General features: G+C 35.4%; 3 protein-coding genes across 3 annotated transcripts; 1 reads left to right on the top strand and 2 right to left on the bottom strand.

Annotated features, from left to right (window-relative positions):
• Window positions 1–1,203: 1,203 nt before the first annotated feature.
• LOC147540671 (F-box protein At4g19940-like) lies at window positions 1,204–3,138 on the bottom strand. The gene is made up of 2 exons (XM_086642356.1): window positions 2,978–3,138; window positions 1,204–2,880 (listed from the first exon to the last, which is right to left on the bottom strand). The coding sequence occupies exon 2, from the start codon at window positions 2,864–2,866 to the stop codon at window positions 1,370–1,372; it is 1,497 nt and encodes a 498-aa protein (XP_086498482.1). The 5' UTR covers window positions 2,867–2,880; window positions 2,978–3,138; the 3' UTR covers window positions 1,204–1,369.
• Window positions 3,139–4,080: 942 nt separating this feature from the next.
• On the top strand, window positions 4,081–7,196 carry LOC147540672 (P-loop containing nucleoside triphosphate hydrolases superfamily protein). The gene is made up of 3 exons (XM_086642113.1): window positions 4,081–5,802; window positions 6,326–6,493; window positions 6,592–7,196. Exons 1-3 carry the CDS (start codon window positions 4,591–4,593, stop codon window positions 6,943–6,945), a joined length of 1,734 nt encoding a protein of 577 aa, XP_086498239.1. The 5' UTR covers window positions 4,081–4,590; the 3' UTR covers window positions 6,946–7,196.
• Window positions 7,197–12,713: 5,517 nt separating this feature from the next.
• Window positions 12,714–15,012, bottom strand: LOC147540673 (uncharacterized). Its single transcript, XM_086644255.1, has 4 exons — window positions 14,517–15,012; window positions 13,832–14,027; window positions 13,282–13,386; window positions 12,714–13,161 (listed from the first exon to the last, which is right to left on the bottom strand). The coding sequence occupies exons 1-4, from the start codon at window positions 14,672–14,674 to the stop codon at window positions 12,892–12,894; spliced, it is 729 nt and encodes a 242-aa protein (XP_086500381.1). The 5' UTR covers window positions 14,675–15,012; the 3' UTR covers window positions 12,714–12,891.
• Between the last annotated feature and the right edge of the window lie 1,130 nt (window positions 15,013–16,142).

Genomic DNA, 16,142 nt, shown 5'->3' on the forward strand with positions numbered 1-16,142 from the left:
TCCACTTCTTTCTTATTTGTCAAATTCAACTCCTTGAGTGACCTAATTTTGAGCTTATGAAACTCAATTAAGCTACAAGCAATTTGTGTAGGGTAGCCGAACAAGACTGAATATATATATATGAACTTTACTTTATTCGACAATACAATACAATATGGAACAGAGATTCTAGAGCCGAAGACTGAATATATACATGACATGCAGATTGTACCAACCTCTCTCTAACAAGTACAAACTTATAGAGTTATAGGTTTTACATTACAAAAAAGAAAAAGTCACATAATCACTTTAATATGGCATCAAATTTAGTGCTAATTACAACTTCGATAAGGAATCCCTAGTTGCACAGTTTTCTTCTTTTCTTCGAGAATAATGACACCCAACTCTCTATTTTGATTTTCCCTTATGATCAACACGATAAAACATTGTCAGATTCCGTTTCACAAAAGAGTTGAAGACGAACAAAATGACATATTCACATTGAAGCCCTAAAATAGTACATGTACATCACTTTGAAGCAAAAAACTACATAACATTACAGTGACATTATCAATTTCTTCATCAAAATCAACAAATCTTACAACTTCAGCACAATAAAAGTTGAAATATAATACTCCTCTTTTAGTTTTGACGGCGTAATCACAAAATAAATATAACATTCCTACCGAATTTGATTGCACAATCACAAGAGACACATAAATATTTGAAAGACGATGCAAATCGATGGAGAAGAGGTCGCCCCTACTTTCCGTCTAGTTTATACTTAATACTTTGACTTTTAGCCATTTTCTTGGCTGTCTCGGCGGGGTTGCTCCGTAGGATGCTAGCGATACTCGTCAGAGGGCGCAGCCAAGGATTATGTGTTGTTTCACCGAGTTATGTAATGATTTTAGAATATTTTAAAAATAACTTTGTGTACTCCAACTCTGGTTATATTTCAAGTTAACCACAGGGTTGATTCAAGAGGTTTTTATCTTTACTTGATGCATGTTAAGATTTATTAGGTAGAAAGGGTGATGGTTGAATTCAAAATCCAGCATCAACCCAATTTGTTTCTTCTTGCACCAACTCATTCTTTCATTACACCATCTATTGGGTTTCAAATTATTTTTAAATTCAGGAAAGTACCATATCCACTAGTTACTAATATGTCATTCAGTTAAGCAAGAAGAAATTAAAATACAAGACAACATGAAAGCTATAGCATCGAAAAAGTTTTATAATTCAATTTCATCACCACCGGAAGAAAAAAAAATTGTAAGTACCAATAAAATATCAACCTAAGACATCCTGTACCACTCATATTTTCTCATTATATATGAAACTTTAACCCAAAATAACATAAATATCGATTAGAACAAGCCACCTCCTATTCAAACAAGAGGGCTTTGTCATTGTTAACCGGCAAAAGACTCTCCGAGAAAGTAGTAACAAAACATTTGGTGCATAAATGTGGAACCGATGAGAATTTTCCACCTACTTCAAACTCTCTCCAACTGCCCTTCTTCCAATTGTAAGAATAAAAAGATACACATTTCTTCTTCCTCGCTTCTTTATCACAATCTCGTCCCTCAGATGATGTTATAATTATCTCGTCATCTGATCCTACAAATTTACAAAATCTAACACCACATCTCTTCCCTAAATTAAAAGGCAATGTGATACTACTCGCCTCACTCCATCTTCCAGCGCTATTATTTGGAAAACTACCACCGCTGCCAATAGGCATTCGATTGATTTCCTCTTCTAACTTGTAATCATCATCTTCATAAATATACATCTTGAACAGACAATTGCTCATTCTAACTAACAAAGCTAAACGTCCACTCACTTCTAATAAATTAACACGCACCCCATAATCAATATAATATGAATAATTGCAGAGGGGGTTGAATTCTCCTTCGATACCATCTCCAATTTGATCAGGGATGAAATTAGAAACTGTAATTGTCCTAAACTTCTCTGTTCTTAAATCAAATGCCAATAGGTATACAGGACGATGTTTACTATACCAGGTGTCATTATGAAAGTCAAAACTGCTCCAATAAATAACACCATTCACATGAACGGAATCTTCCGCCAGGCAATAAGGCACATTTGCGACCTTTTCGATCCTCCTCCATCTGTTATTTCCATTAATACCTTCACGCCCTACTGTCAATACCTCACAAATCAAAAAAGTTTGTCCAAGAACGGAAGAGGTAACTTGCCAGAGACAGACCAATTTGAGTTCATTAGTGGAATGATCAAAACCAAATTGGTAGTTGGGCTCTGCCCTGCTATAGTTCTTTAACCCCCAACACCCATTTTCTTTCGTTAACAGTGATGATTGAAACCATGGTGACAATTCTCTGGTAGTGATATTGAATATACGAACAGCATGCTTGTAACGTGACCGAATGAGACACATTAAACCATTTACAGTATTAGAAATGATATCGTAATCCGTAGAATCCACCTGGCTTACTGTGTCAACCATAACAACATTTGTACTGCCACTAGTGTCTCCTCTTTTGTTGTTGTTGTTGTCTTGTTGAAACAAGGTTAGGTTAGCCGTAATGTACGACTCATTGTCATGCCTATCGTACCAAAAGAACATTTCATTACTTTCATCATCATCATACTCGTTCCTCTTTCTCTTTCTCGTTGACGGCCTAGGTACAGGATTGACGATAAGTAGACGACGAAGACTCGTCGTCTTGGAACGGTTACTAAGGTATGAATTAATAAAGTGTTGATCTTTCTGAATGAAAGAACACCATCTCTTACAAACACTCTTAAAACGGAGAAGAGATTTCACTGGGAGTCTGATTAGTAACTCAAATATCAACCAATTAGCATCATCATCAATTTGTGTAGAAATCATCCCTATACCTTCCCCTGTCCCATATACATATTATAATTGAAATTTTTTAACTCTCTATCTATATATATATATAGAAATCGGATGAGATGAAAACATAAAAGTAAGGCTTACCCTAGTTAGAAGATCAACAAGGTGAGAGACTGAACGAGCCAACAACTTCAACAGATGAGGAGTGAGGCATTCTGATATGTATCATCCAATAAAGGAGGAGTTTCTTTTTTTTTGTTGAAAGGATAAATAAAGGAGGAGTTGAAGAAGGAGATTTTCGCCCCAACTCTCTCAACCGTTTTGATTCTTCTATAAGACAAAAAAAAAAAAATCCAATTTTCATCTTTGGATTCATTCCTTTTTGGCCGCAAGTGTGACAAGATTCATTTTTAATACCTGAAGACTTACAAATAACCCCATTTTCATTCCGCTTTTCGTTTGTTTAACATTTACTTACCTTTGTCAACTATTGTTAGCGCAAGTTGTGGATAATGTTGACATACATAAACTCCAAATTTCTGAAAGTCTCAAGTTCGATTTTTCAGAGGAGGTGGGTCCATGGTTTATTGAACTTGGGTTATGAAGGTATAAATAATGTTGTTAGACTTTAGATCATAATTTAGTTGGACTATAGATTCGCTCTTGTAAGAAATCGTGTTTATCACATATTTCATGTATCAATTTCCAAAACAATAAAATATCTCTTTCAGTTTTTTACGACAAGGGAAAGAATTATTTTCTTAGACGCGACTACACCCAAAATTTACATTCAAGTAAAATTACGGTGCACAATAGTTTTACAAATGGAAGATATTAGTTATAATAGATAAGTAACAAAGAAGTAAACTGAGACGAAAGAAAATGATTAAACAACCAAATGAAGTAATCTCCTCCGATATTAAAGAAAAGTTTAGAACAACATGGTGCTCTACATTGATCGACCAAAGCAAACTGTAAAACGGTAAAAGATATAACTTTTCTACTCATGTAATCGCACAAATGATTGTGTTTGTTTATATTTTAATGATGTTTATTTTGAGCAATGCGATTTTTAGACAGGACTTGGATAAAACAAGTTGACTAAGCATGATTAAAGACAAATAAAATACTAGAAAATAAAAAAAACTAGGCAGATTCTGGAAGAAATCTTACGTGGCTTGATGTAATTCGTACTTCCAATGATTTTGACAAACTAAATAAAATTTCTAAATTTCTTTCTACAGTCTGCCTCATTTTTTCTTGTTTCATAATTCATCCCTTCTATTTGAAGTATCAAACAAAGGATGGGTTGACCCGACCCGAACCGACGAAATATTAACAGAGTTGATTGGTATTTGGTATACCGTCAAAAAAAGATCAGGAATGTGAAAAAACGGCGCCATCGTTAAACTGAACCACTAAACCCTAAACCCTAGTTACAGAACTGTACTCTCCTGGGAAGCTCTCAAAGCTCAATCGTCGTTCTCCGCTTCAAGTAAGTTAGGGTTTTTCTCTGAAACTAGATTTATGAATAGGAATATTAACTACTATTCAAGTACTTCGGTGAAAATTTTGATAGATGAAGATAAATTGAATAACAATCAGTGAATCAAATTTAGGGTTTAAATCAGAGCATTTGAACGATTCAGATTTGGGTACTTGTTGCCTTTCAGATTTATTGTCATTTTTGTTCGATTTAATAGTAGCTATCTCTGCCCTTGTTTTCAAATTGGGGTTTATCCTTGTCTGAAAGAGAAATGTTAGCGCGAAAGTTGTCACCTTTAAGGTTCAAACATGGATTTCATCTTTCTTCCATTACTTCATGTATTAAGAATCGAACATCTCTAACTCAATTGATTATTGATTTTGAATCAAAACCCTATCAACATTTATGTGACCATAGATTTCAGTTTCCCCCAATTCATAGATCTTTCTCTTCAGAAATTAGACCATTTTTGAAGTTCATTAGAGAAGGAAACTTTGATGAAACCACTTCTCATAATCACCTGATATGTCCCGGTTGTGGCGTTTATATGCAAGAATCGGACTCGAAGCTTCCTGGCTACTTTATTAAACCCTCAAACAAAGACCCAAATTATAAAACCCGTTTTTTGAAAACCCCCATTGCTGAAGAAACCGAAATATCGAATTCTCTCAAGAAGGGAAACCTCGTTGAACTTATTGAACCCGAAATCCCAAATTCTAATGCTAGTCTGGATCCTAAACCAGTAGTTTGTGCTAGGTGTCACTCGTTACGTCATTACGGGAAAGTAAAAGACGCCACTGTCGAGAATTTGTTACCTGATTTTGACTTTGATCATACTATTGGTAGAAAATTGGTTTCAACAAAAGGGACCCGTTCGGTCGTTCTATTGGTTGTTGATGCGGCTGATTTTGATGGGTCTTTCCCTCGTAAAGTTGTGAAGTTAGTTTCAGATACAATTGATGAGAATTATGCAGCTTGGAAACAAGGGAAGTCGGGAAATGTACCTAGGGTTGTTCTTGTAGTGACGAAAATCGATTTGCTCCCTCCTTCTCTTTCGCCGACTAGATTAGAACACTGGGTTCGACAACGAGCTCGTGAGGGAGGAGCTAATAAAATTACTAGTGTTCATCTTGTTAGTGCAGTGAGAGATTGGGGCTTAAAGAATCTTGTTGATGATGTTTGTGATTTGGCTGGTGCTAGAGGGAATGTTTGGGCTATTGGAGCTCAGAATGCAGGGAAATCGACGTTGATCAATTCACTAGGGAAACATGTAGGTGGGAAGATTAATCAGTTAACTGAAGCACCCGTGCCTGGAACTACACTAGGAATTATTAGAGTTGAGGGTGTTCTTCCTGGTCAAGCAAAATTGTTTGATACTCCAGGACTTTTGCATCCACACCAGATTACTACGAGATTGACTAGGGAAGAGCAGAAACTGGTTCAAATGAGCAAAGAGTTGAAACCAAGGACTTACAGAATCAAGGTTAGTTCGCTGAACTGCTTACAGTTTAAAACATTGAATACGATATGAAATCAATATTTGTTAGTTTACTCTGGGAGACGATAAAATGCTCAAACTATGATTCATGCAGTAATCAGTATAGAAGTTAGTTTACTAAATGATAGTTTGAACTTAAAAAGTAAAACTGTATATGAGTTTGATGATTTGTCAATATATATTTGAAAGGCTTGAAGCACTTTCTGCTCTGACCAAAATTCATGATTCATGAAGAATTTCTTCACTCAGATTGATAGGGGAATATTATCACTGTCGTGTGTGTCACGTCTAAAATCGAAGAGTAATCATCTCATAACCCTAAGCTAAAATATCTTGGTTATATTTTGATTTCTTGTTCTTTGCTGTGCTTGTTTAATTTTTCCGTGTGTGATGTATGTTATGATCCGTCTCATACTGATTGGATAAAGATCTTAGGTCTGTCCGTTATCTTTTGCTTACTTTTTAATTATGACTCTCGTTTTTTATGTGACCGATCTTTGATTTACAGGCTGGTCATACTGTTCATATTGCTGGTCTCATGAGGTTGGACGTAGAGGAAACATCAACCGATACAGTTTATGTTACTGTCTGGGCTTCTCCATATCTTCCTCTTCATATGGGTAAAACAGAGAACATCGAGACAATGCTCGAAGACCATTTCGGTCGTCAGTTGCAGGTATCGTTTGTCCCCCCCTCTCTCTCTCTCTCTCTCTCTGAAACTTATAATGCAGAACAACATCTCATGGCGTTTTTTTCATTCTTTTGTCTTCATAGCCACCCATCAATGAGAAAAGGGTCGAAGAACTTGGCCAATGGGTGAGAAGGGAATATCGAGTTTGTGGTAGCAGTTGGGATGTGAGTTCTGTGGATGTATCTGCTGCTGGTCTAGGTTGGTTTGCTGTGGGATTAAAAGGAGAAGCAGTTCTAGGTGTCTGGACATACGATGGAATCGATATAACATTGCGTAATTCACTAATTCCTCAAAGATCACAGATGTTCGAAGTTGCAGGATTTACAGTTTCGAAGATTGTATCAACTGCAGACCGAGCTTCGAATAAGCAAACCAAAAAACCGAAGAAACAGAGTGACCAGAAAGAAGAAGCCGAAGGAGATGCAAGTTCTTGCTGACTGTGGTCATAATACTTGAATCTGTTAACTTCATGGGGAGTTGGGATTGAAGAAGGTGAAAGCTGAAGAAAGGCAGATGAAATGAGCAAGGTGTGATGATGATCGAAGAAGAAATATTTAACAGTTCTGATACTCAGAAATAGAAATATAGCCACGGGTAATGCGAATACTTATCTTTAGCTAGAGGAAAATAATGCTCTCTGTTAGGGCTAAATGATATTTATGATATAAATTCATTTGTTGTCTGTGAAGCATGTTCTTCTTGTATGGGATGGCATAGTGAGCATTGAAATTTTGAAGTCTAGGGTCAGAAAAGGTAGGCGACCTAGTGTAGTTGAGCTATTGATAACAAATCACTCTCAAGTAGTTGCAACCTAGTGTCATTCTTCTTCGACAACAGTTTGGTATGCGCATCCCAAGCTGCTTGGGGAGTTAGACATCTCTGATATGCTCTACAAAAATCATCTTTGATTGTTGTCTTCAAAACGAACATCGCTTTGCCCATTTTTATCTTCTTCCTTAATGAACCATTTGTGTCTTCTGCATCTGGTTGTTTGGTTTCACTACCATGCGCACATGTAAGACATGATACATGTAGACTAGGTGCTATATAATTTAGCTTTTTCATTCCACCAATAACTTGAAAATCACTCATTTTGCTGACTTTTACCTCTGATAACAAATGTTAACTATAGAAGTATAGGTAGACAACAAATTCTCTAATGAAAACAGAACTGAAATTATCTACTGACTTAGTCAGAAATAGTAACCAATGACTTTCTAGTGCCTAGTCAACATAGATGGTGGTATGACTCTAATAGACAATTAGGGAGAGAATAATCAACTGATTATTGAGTCATTTGAGGTACCAGTAGAAGATATGAATTTAAAAATAACAATTTTTAGGAATTAAAACCCATTCAGAATCTCCATGGGGATGGCATCTACTACTCACTTGCACATTCACATCCACCATACAGTGTATAATAAAGCTTGTAAATTACAAATAGTTATGTTATAGTACATGATGCGTCTTTATATACTGTACTTTTTTTGAACTTATATATAAGTTCCTCTTCTGAAGCCTCCAATGGTAACTTTAAGTAGGAGTCAATACCATTCAATCACTCCACCAGTGTTGCTCCCCGCTTGGTTTGGTATGGTTAAAGAACAGGTGACCTTGTTAATAGTTGGAAATCAAATCACATTGTATGAAGAGAGAAAGGTAAAACTTCACCATCAACCTCATTAACGATGACATATAACAAGGATAAAACAAACAACAAAATTTGGACAGCTAACACACGAACAACAATAATACCAAGCAATACCCAAACCTTACCCAAGTAATTGTTATTCATTAAATAGTGAAGTTTCCAATATTTTAAAAAGACAACACTCACAAAGTAACTAACAACTAGTAGTTGTTACTTTTCACAAAAAGAAAATCACACAAAAGTCCCAACGTTACTTAATGAAACTATAACCAACAACCATCTTTAATTTTTGAAAAGAGTTCCCCAGTACCCTTGATGTATCTGAGGGTTCTCACATGTTATAATTAATTGTCTCCTCATCTTACAAAATTCTTCCTCAAGATGTTCAGAGAAAAAGATTTCTAGATTTCTAGGATTTTGAGTTTGGATTGTTCTTGAAAGGAGTTAGATCGAGTGAAGAGTGGCGGGAAAGACAAATATTAGAATTGTGGATGAGGTGTTGGAAATCACTGATTTTATAGCGAGAAATGAGAATTGAAAGAGAGAATCTTCCAAATTTAGTTTGCAACAATCAAAACAGAGAAGATGAGAATTAAAAGAGAGAGGGAATCATCCAGATTGAGTAGCTATTCAAAAAATCAAAACAAAGAAAATGCGAAAGAGAAAGGGAATATTCCAAATTGAGTATATGGTCCAAAAGTCAAAACAGAAAAAATGAGAATAGAAAGAGAACCTTCCAAATTCACAAAAAAAAAAACTAACAGTGATAAGACAATATCAAAAAGTTTTGATTTTAGGATCAGAGACCAAATTTGGAAGACTCGTTGCCAGTTAAGACTATAATGATAATTAATACAACCTCGAAAGTGATAATTTATTACGATTATCTTTGTGTATTACTATTATTAATTAGAAATAGCTAAATAGAATAATTAACTAAGGTCGAGTGGTCGGCTAGAGGAAACCTATAATAGAAAAATCCGTGCATGAATCTCTAAAATTTTGAGGGGCACATATGCAATTTGGGAACATGCCAAGTAATGTAATTCTAGTTTATTTGTTTATTAATTAATATTATCTAAATAAATTAATATTATCTAAGTAGATTAATTACGTCTGAACATTTTAATCTCATAAATTCTTTTATTTATTTTTTGTTGTTGAAATATATAAACTAATATTAGGTTATGTAAATTCTTTCATCAAACTACATCATCAGATGCATAGAACGAATGAAATTCAAATCTTAATTTATGGAATTGGAACCTAATCCGTCATCATCAGAAGCATCAGATTTATAGCCTAGAAAAATGAATTTATGGAATGGAATTCAAATCTTAATTTATGTAATAGAAGAAGAGGTCCATGCATACCTAGGGGTGGGAATCGGTCCGGACGGGCGGGAAACGGACACTAACTCAACCGGTCCGAGCGGAACGGACACGAGTCCTAAGTGTCTATTCGGACATCCGGACAAAACGGGCGGACATTTCGAATTTTTCTCCAACAAAGTGCCCGTCCGTGACCGTTTTGATAGTCGGGCAAACCGGGTATCGGTCGGGCGAACACCGGTCACTAATGAACAAATAAAGAAACTTTTATTCGAAATTAAAAATGTTTAGTCGCTAAATACAACTTTCTAAAACTCTCACTTTACAATTCTAAAAAGTAAATGAATTCAAAATCGCAAGATAAGCATTGAGATTTCTCATGGATTATGATTGGTTTCTATGCTTCTTCTCATGGATTACGATCGGTTTATTGTGGATTCTCGAATTATTGATGAGATACTGAGATTTTGGAGGAGATAGAGACTAGAGAAGTAGAACGACGAAGACAAGATTAAGAAAAGTGATTTCTAGAGTTATTTATTTTTAGGGTTATTTCCCTAATGGCCCCAACTTTGTGACCAGCTTCCCGCCTGGCCCCCTACTTTACGAGAAATACCCATATGACCCCCTTCCGTTATAACACCGTCACTCTCTCTCCTCCATCATGTTTTCTCTCTCTGCCAACTCACGCCACATCATCTGTTGCGCCACCTCATGTTTTCAAACTAAAAAAAAAAAAAAAATTTCTTTCTTCCTCTCTCTCTCTCTAGAAATATTTTTTTTCCTTTCCCTCTTTCTCTCTCTCAAACTCCGGCGAAGGGGTTTCCCTTCGCCGGAGTTTGAGAGAGAGAGAGGGTGAGGAAAAAAAAATTTTCTAGAGAGAGAAGAAAGAAAATAAATAAAAAAATTAATATTTGAAGGTCGCCGGCCGGAAGTTTGGCCGGTCGGCGACCTCCGCCGGAGAAGGTGATGAGGTGGCGCAACAAATAATGTGGCGTGAGTTCGCAGAGAGAGAAAACATGATGGAGGAGAGAGAGTGACGGTGTTATAACGGAATGGGGTCATATGGGTATTTCTCGTAAAGTAGGGGGTCAGACGGGAAGTTGGTCACAAAGTTGGGGGCCGTTAGGGAAATAACCCTTATTTTTGCTCTTGAAATCTAATGGTTGTAGCTAACTCTACAAACCTACAGGCTTAAAATCAATCATATACGCAGGCGGGTATAACGAGTAAGATAAACAGACGGGTGTGGACGGGTTCGGTCGGGTGCTTTATCAAGTCTTTTAAAGTCTTGTTCTCATGGACGATAAAAGACTTGATAAAGCACGTGTCTTTCTTTTTAACTGCCTGATTTAATTAATACTATACACAACCCATACATAAAAGTGTGACGCAGTTTGTTGATCCACCCCGATACTAAAGTAAAGTGAGTAAGACTTATCAAAATTTGAGGGTGAACAACCTTCTATGCATTAAATGGATAAGTTCTTGTGTAATAATGATTTTGTTCAGAATTTGTCAGCCCCAGACAAAAATATTTTGAGGCCACATGATGCACTCCTCTAGAGAAGATCGATTTATGTTGTTATTAATTTTGTGATGAATTTATAAATTGGGTTGCAAAGAGAAATCAAACTATAAAAAGCTAAGCGGAACTTGGATTTCTGACCTTTGATATTAATACAATGATTGTGGTGTTTATAGAAGGATTGATACTGCCTGATCTGAAGGTATCATGTATATATAGCATAAGTTTCGACCCTATAATGTCTCAATTGTGCTGGTAAAAGAAGCTAGGTAGGCTAGAATCCATCTTCGTAACCACTGACTTGATCTTATCCATTGCTGGAATCCTTGAAAAAACGCTCAGTGCATCGTCTAAAAGTATCTTGAATGCTTGAAGAGTCTCAGTTGGAGGTTGAGTGACGGGCTCAGCTACAGAGTCGTGGCTGAGAATTTGAGGGCCCTGGGCAAAATTTGATTATGGGTCTTTCGTCCGATAGAAAATCACAAGCAAAAATATTGAACCGCGAGCGGATCAAAGATTTTTAGTGAGCATGACTAACTTGCATGATAAAAAATAATTTCTTTGTGGAATGTATAGTTTAAAGTCCAAACTTATTTTTGAATATGATATCATTTGTATCATGATTTTCTCATATGTATTTATTTATATATTGTTGGAATTGAAAAAACACTTATGGTGCGTTTGGTTGCAGGATTCTTAAGTAGGATTTCTATCAAAAGTGGAATTTGGTAGGAATCATGAATCCTTGGTCTGTTTGGCTACCAAGAATTCTAGGACTCTTGAATCCTAAGAATTCCTAATTCCTTAATTTGTATTGGACCAAAATCCCACCCTTCCCCCTAGGATTTGCTAGGATTTTGGATTAATGAACCTCAATTTCAAACTTAAAATCAACAAAAAAGTATTTGCTTCTACAAAATCATTATTTTTTTTCGAAATCAATATTTTTTTCCAAAATCATTATTTTTTTCAAAAATAATATTTTTTCTAGAGACTTTTAAAAATAATCAAATAATAATAAATCATAGGATTCTTAGTTGCCAGACAAGCCAAAAAATATTGCTAGGATTCATGAATCCGTGGAATCATGAATCCCAAGAACTCATGAATCCGCGGATTCATGATTCCGCCATCCAAACACACCATTAGATTTATTTTTCTTAAAAACACTTCAAAACCCAAACAACAAAATGGTTTAAAGAGGGCGTAACAGAGCATAAGTGAGTTTTGTTTTAGCAATAATGCTCTCATTCTCACAAAATTATTCAAAAAAGGAAGGAAAGAAAACAAGGAATACGAGGCAGTGGGGTTTGGGACCTGCGTCTCAAGTTTGCTAAAGGACTACTTTTACCAGTAGAGCTAAAGATCTTTACGATATTCTATTTGTATTGCTAGTTATATATTTTGTATTTTAGATTCACAAGAGATGGGCCTCTGTTCAGTGGGTGGGGGTGGGGGGGGGGGGCAGCCAGGGCAGACGCCCTTAAACACGGCCCTGCTCAGCTATGAATAAGTTTTGAAATGTGAGTAATATTTAATTAATATTATCTAATTAGTTTATCTGTTTATTAATTAAGAATATCTAAGTAAGATTAATTAGCTAGGTCCAAACATCTTAGCCTAAAAAATTCTGCACACAAGAGTCAGAATTATATTGGCTTTGGCCTTGGAGATCACACTGTTTTGCTAATGTTCACAAAAGCACATCTCTTTTTCTCTCATAATATAATGACACTAAATATAACATTAAAACACTTTTAACTAAGAGTTCGATCATAATTGACCTAAAGGTAGTAGTAGTAAGTAGCACCACGTTCCATCGTCGTCCTCGAAGAAGCAATGCATTTTTCTTCTCTCATTCTCTTCGCATTTACATATCAATCCTATCTATAGTTTCAGTTATAAGAGAAATACAATATTTCAAGTCAATTAAGTGCTTGCAAACTTCATCACGCTTCTTAATGCAATCTATCATGTCTTCCGTTTGTTTCCTGATAAAAACATAGTTATCGTTGTCCTCATTGTAATCAGCTAACTCAGTTTCGTCAAGGTCCGGTAGTCCTTGAAACATATCATATATGACACTACAAGATCTTCTTTGACAGTCGTCCTTCGATATCTTTCCAGTTTTTATCTCAATCTTTTTTAACAATAATAAATCCAAAAATTAAGATCCAAAACAAATACTAATAATATCCTATAAATAATAATAACAATAATAATAATAGAGTCCAGCAGTTTACTAGTAGTACTAATTTACCTTATATAGTTTCATGAGACAATTAAGAAACTCATCCCCAAGATATTTGTTAGTATGACTGGAAATGAAAGCCTCATGTTCCTCATCCAACAAAACAAACAGTTCCTTAAGAAAGAAAGAAAGAAAGAAAGAGGTAATAATTAGTAAATTATGCCTACGGCTATGTAGTTGGTCTCGATCTCCGTTTTGGTCCGGTCGTAGGCCGAGACCAAGACAGACCAAGAATCTCGGCCGAGACAAGATGTATGGCTAATAGGTACTAAGTAATAAGCTTAATTACCTGATTCTTCGTTACCTCAATTCTCTGGACTTTAAACACAAACTTACTCCAATCGTTCTTAATAAAAAAGAATATTATCATTGTGAAAATATTGTCGGCCAAATCCTAACTCGGTTTCTCGGCCAAGTCTCGTCTCGGTAGAGGGTCGACATGAGACCCGAGATTCTCGGCCGAGACGACCGGACCAACTACATAGGCCTACGAACATATATAGATAGACGATCTTGTAGAATCGTTTCATTATCATCATCTATGTAGTAGTAGTAGTACCTTCATATGCTTATTTTCGCGACGCAAATCTTCGTAATTAGCATGGTAGAATAGTGCTGATGATGTTCCACATCCACCATTCCTCGCCAAGTTGCCGATACGAACTCGCACCTTGTTAAATATATCATCTGCATATTTCAACTTGTCTTCAAGATTATACCCACTCCACTTACTTATACAATTAGAAATGTCTTCCCTGAAACAACAACATTCAAACCCAATAAGAATGTTAAAACATCATAGCTAGGGTTTAGAAAATCTAATACTAAAAGAAAAACAGTAATAATTAGGCCAGCTCTTATTAGGCCTAGGCACAATAACAACTCTTATTAGGCCAATATAAAATAGATGCATCACAAGAACTCTTATTAGGGTTTACAATGAAAATCCTCACATGCAATTAACTTATTCACTAAAAACTAACTATAAGAAATCTTTAATTTATGATATTGAAACCCTAATTCAAGAACATCTGAATAGAAATACTAGTATAACCTTTAACCTAGTTGTAAATTCTTTTCATTAAAACACATCATCAGATGCATAGAGCGAATAGAATTCAAATCTTTAATTTATTATATTGAAACCCTAATTCATCAGAAACAACAGATTTATAGCCTAAGGAAAAAACAAAACTGAATTGGTGGACAAAGTAGTAGTAGAAGTAGAAGAGATCCATACATACCTAAAAGACTTCAATCTTTCAATAAGTGGTAGTGATTCATCATTATTTACCACCTCCATGGTTCTCTCTCTCTCTCTTGCTTGCTTTTTTTTGGGGGTTTGAAAAGAAGAGGCACTATATAGGAAAATGCTAAGTGTAGAGAGAATCTTTTTGACCATCTGTCAGCTGGTTCTCTCTCTCATATTTCCATCTTTTGTCCACTTTAAAGTTTTGTACATAGGGCCATAGGGGTTCTTATTTGTGTATTTTTTTAATCTCATTTAATAATTTTACCGATAGGATCTTTTTGTCGACTTTTAGAATCTTCTTTAATTCTCGATCTATAAAATTTTTGTGTCTGTGTCTAGTCAGTTCCTTATCTCCATGAGCCACTTTACATTTGAAAGTGTGTAACTCTCATGTAGTTATCAAAAGAATGACATTATCATCCTCGTACCACTTATGAATGAAAGAAAGTATCACTTGGTCAAAAAAAATAGATTTTAGAGTTGTGGATGGGAGGCTGAAAACAACTGGTTCTATATAAGAAAGTAGAAATGAAAGAGAGAGAATCTTCCAAATTCAGTTTGCAAAAAAATCAAACAGACAAAATGAGAATTAATTGATAATAGAAAGAGAGAGAGGAACTCTTCCAAATTCACTATATGGTCCAAAAGTCAAAACAAAAAAAATGAGAATTGAAAGAGAGAGGGAATCTTCCAAATTCAGTTTCGTTCCAAAAATCGAAACTTTTTCGTATTGTCTTAATTAAGATTATCTAAGTAGATTAATTAGGTCGAAACATCTTAGCCTAAAAAATTCTGCACAGAAGAGTCGGAATTATATTGGCTATGCCCTTGGAGATCACACAATTTTGCTAATGTTCTTGATTAAGTGATGATCACAAAAGCACATCTCATTTTCTCTCATAATAAAATGACACTAAATATAACAATCAATTCAACTTTTAACACTAAAACACTTTTAACACCAAAGCTTTCAATAAGAGTTCAATATAACAATCAATTCACAAAAGCACGTCCTACATATGGTTAGTGGTGTCTGCAGCACATATGCAACCCACCAGTTAGATCAGGCAGCTCTAGAGACACCCCAAGTGAGCATAACTTGACTTGTTTGTCCGTTTTTGGTTGTCTTTGATTTTCAACTTCATGATGTAATTCTCATTAGCCTTTTGGCCTATTAATGAAGTTTGATTCCAAAAAAAAATTAGAGTTCAATCATAATTGACCTAAAGGTAGTAGAAGTAGTAAGTAGCACCACGATCCATCGTCGTCCTCGAAGAAGCAATGCACTCTTCTTCTTCTCTCATTCTCTTCGCATTTACATATCCAACCTATCTATAGTTAGAGTTATAAGAGAAATACAAGAGGTCAAGTAAATTAAGTGATTGCAAACTTCATCATGCTTCTTAATGCAATCTATCATGTCTTCCATTGTTTCTTGATATCAGCTAACTTGCTTTCGTCAAGGTCCGGTAGTCCTTGAAACATATTATATATGAGACTATTACCCGATCTTCTTTGACGGTCGTCCTTGGATATCTTTTCAGTTTTTATCTCAATCTGTTTTAACAATTCTACTCATAATGTGAACATTTAATAGCTAAAGTGGTTGATAATGTTC

Source organism: Eschscholzia californica, unplaced genomic scaffold (genome assembly GCF_041429995.1).
Source record: "Eschscholzia californica isolate CP2 unplaced genomic scaffold, dmEscCali1.0.p SCAF_5, whole genome shotgun sequence".
Lineage (NCBI taxonomy): Eukaryota > Viridiplantae > Streptophyta > Magnoliopsida > Ranunculales > Papaveraceae > Eschscholzia > Eschscholzia californica.

Coding starts and splice junctions, on each gene's coding strand:
- LOC147540673 (XM_086644255.1), bottom strand. CDS start 14,674: ATGGTCAAAAAGATTCTCTCTACACTTAGCATTTTCCTATATAGTGCC. Junction 14,028..14,516: donor GAAAGATTGAAGTCTTTTAG/GTATGTATGGAT, acceptor TTGTTGTTTCAG/GGAAGACATTTCTAATTGTA. Junction 13,162..13,281: donor GTCTCATGAAACTATATAAG/GTAAATTAGTAC, acceptor TTGTTAAAAAAG/ATTGAGATAAAAACTGGAAA.
- LOC147540672 (XM_086642113.1), top strand. CDS start 4,591: ATGTTAGCGCGAAAGTTGTCACCTTTAAGGTTCAAACATGGATTTCAT. Junction 5,803..6,325: donor CAAGGACTTACAGAATCAAG/GTTAGTTCGCTG, acceptor TTTGATTTACAG/GCTGGTCATACTGTTCATAT. Junction 6,494..6,591: donor ATTTCGGTCGTCAGTTGCAG/GTATCGTTTGTC, acceptor TTGTCTTCATAG/CCACCCATCAATGAGAAAAG.
- LOC147540671 (XM_086642356.1), bottom strand. CDS start 2,866: ATGATTTCTACACAAATTGATGATGATGCTAATTGGTTGATATTTGAG.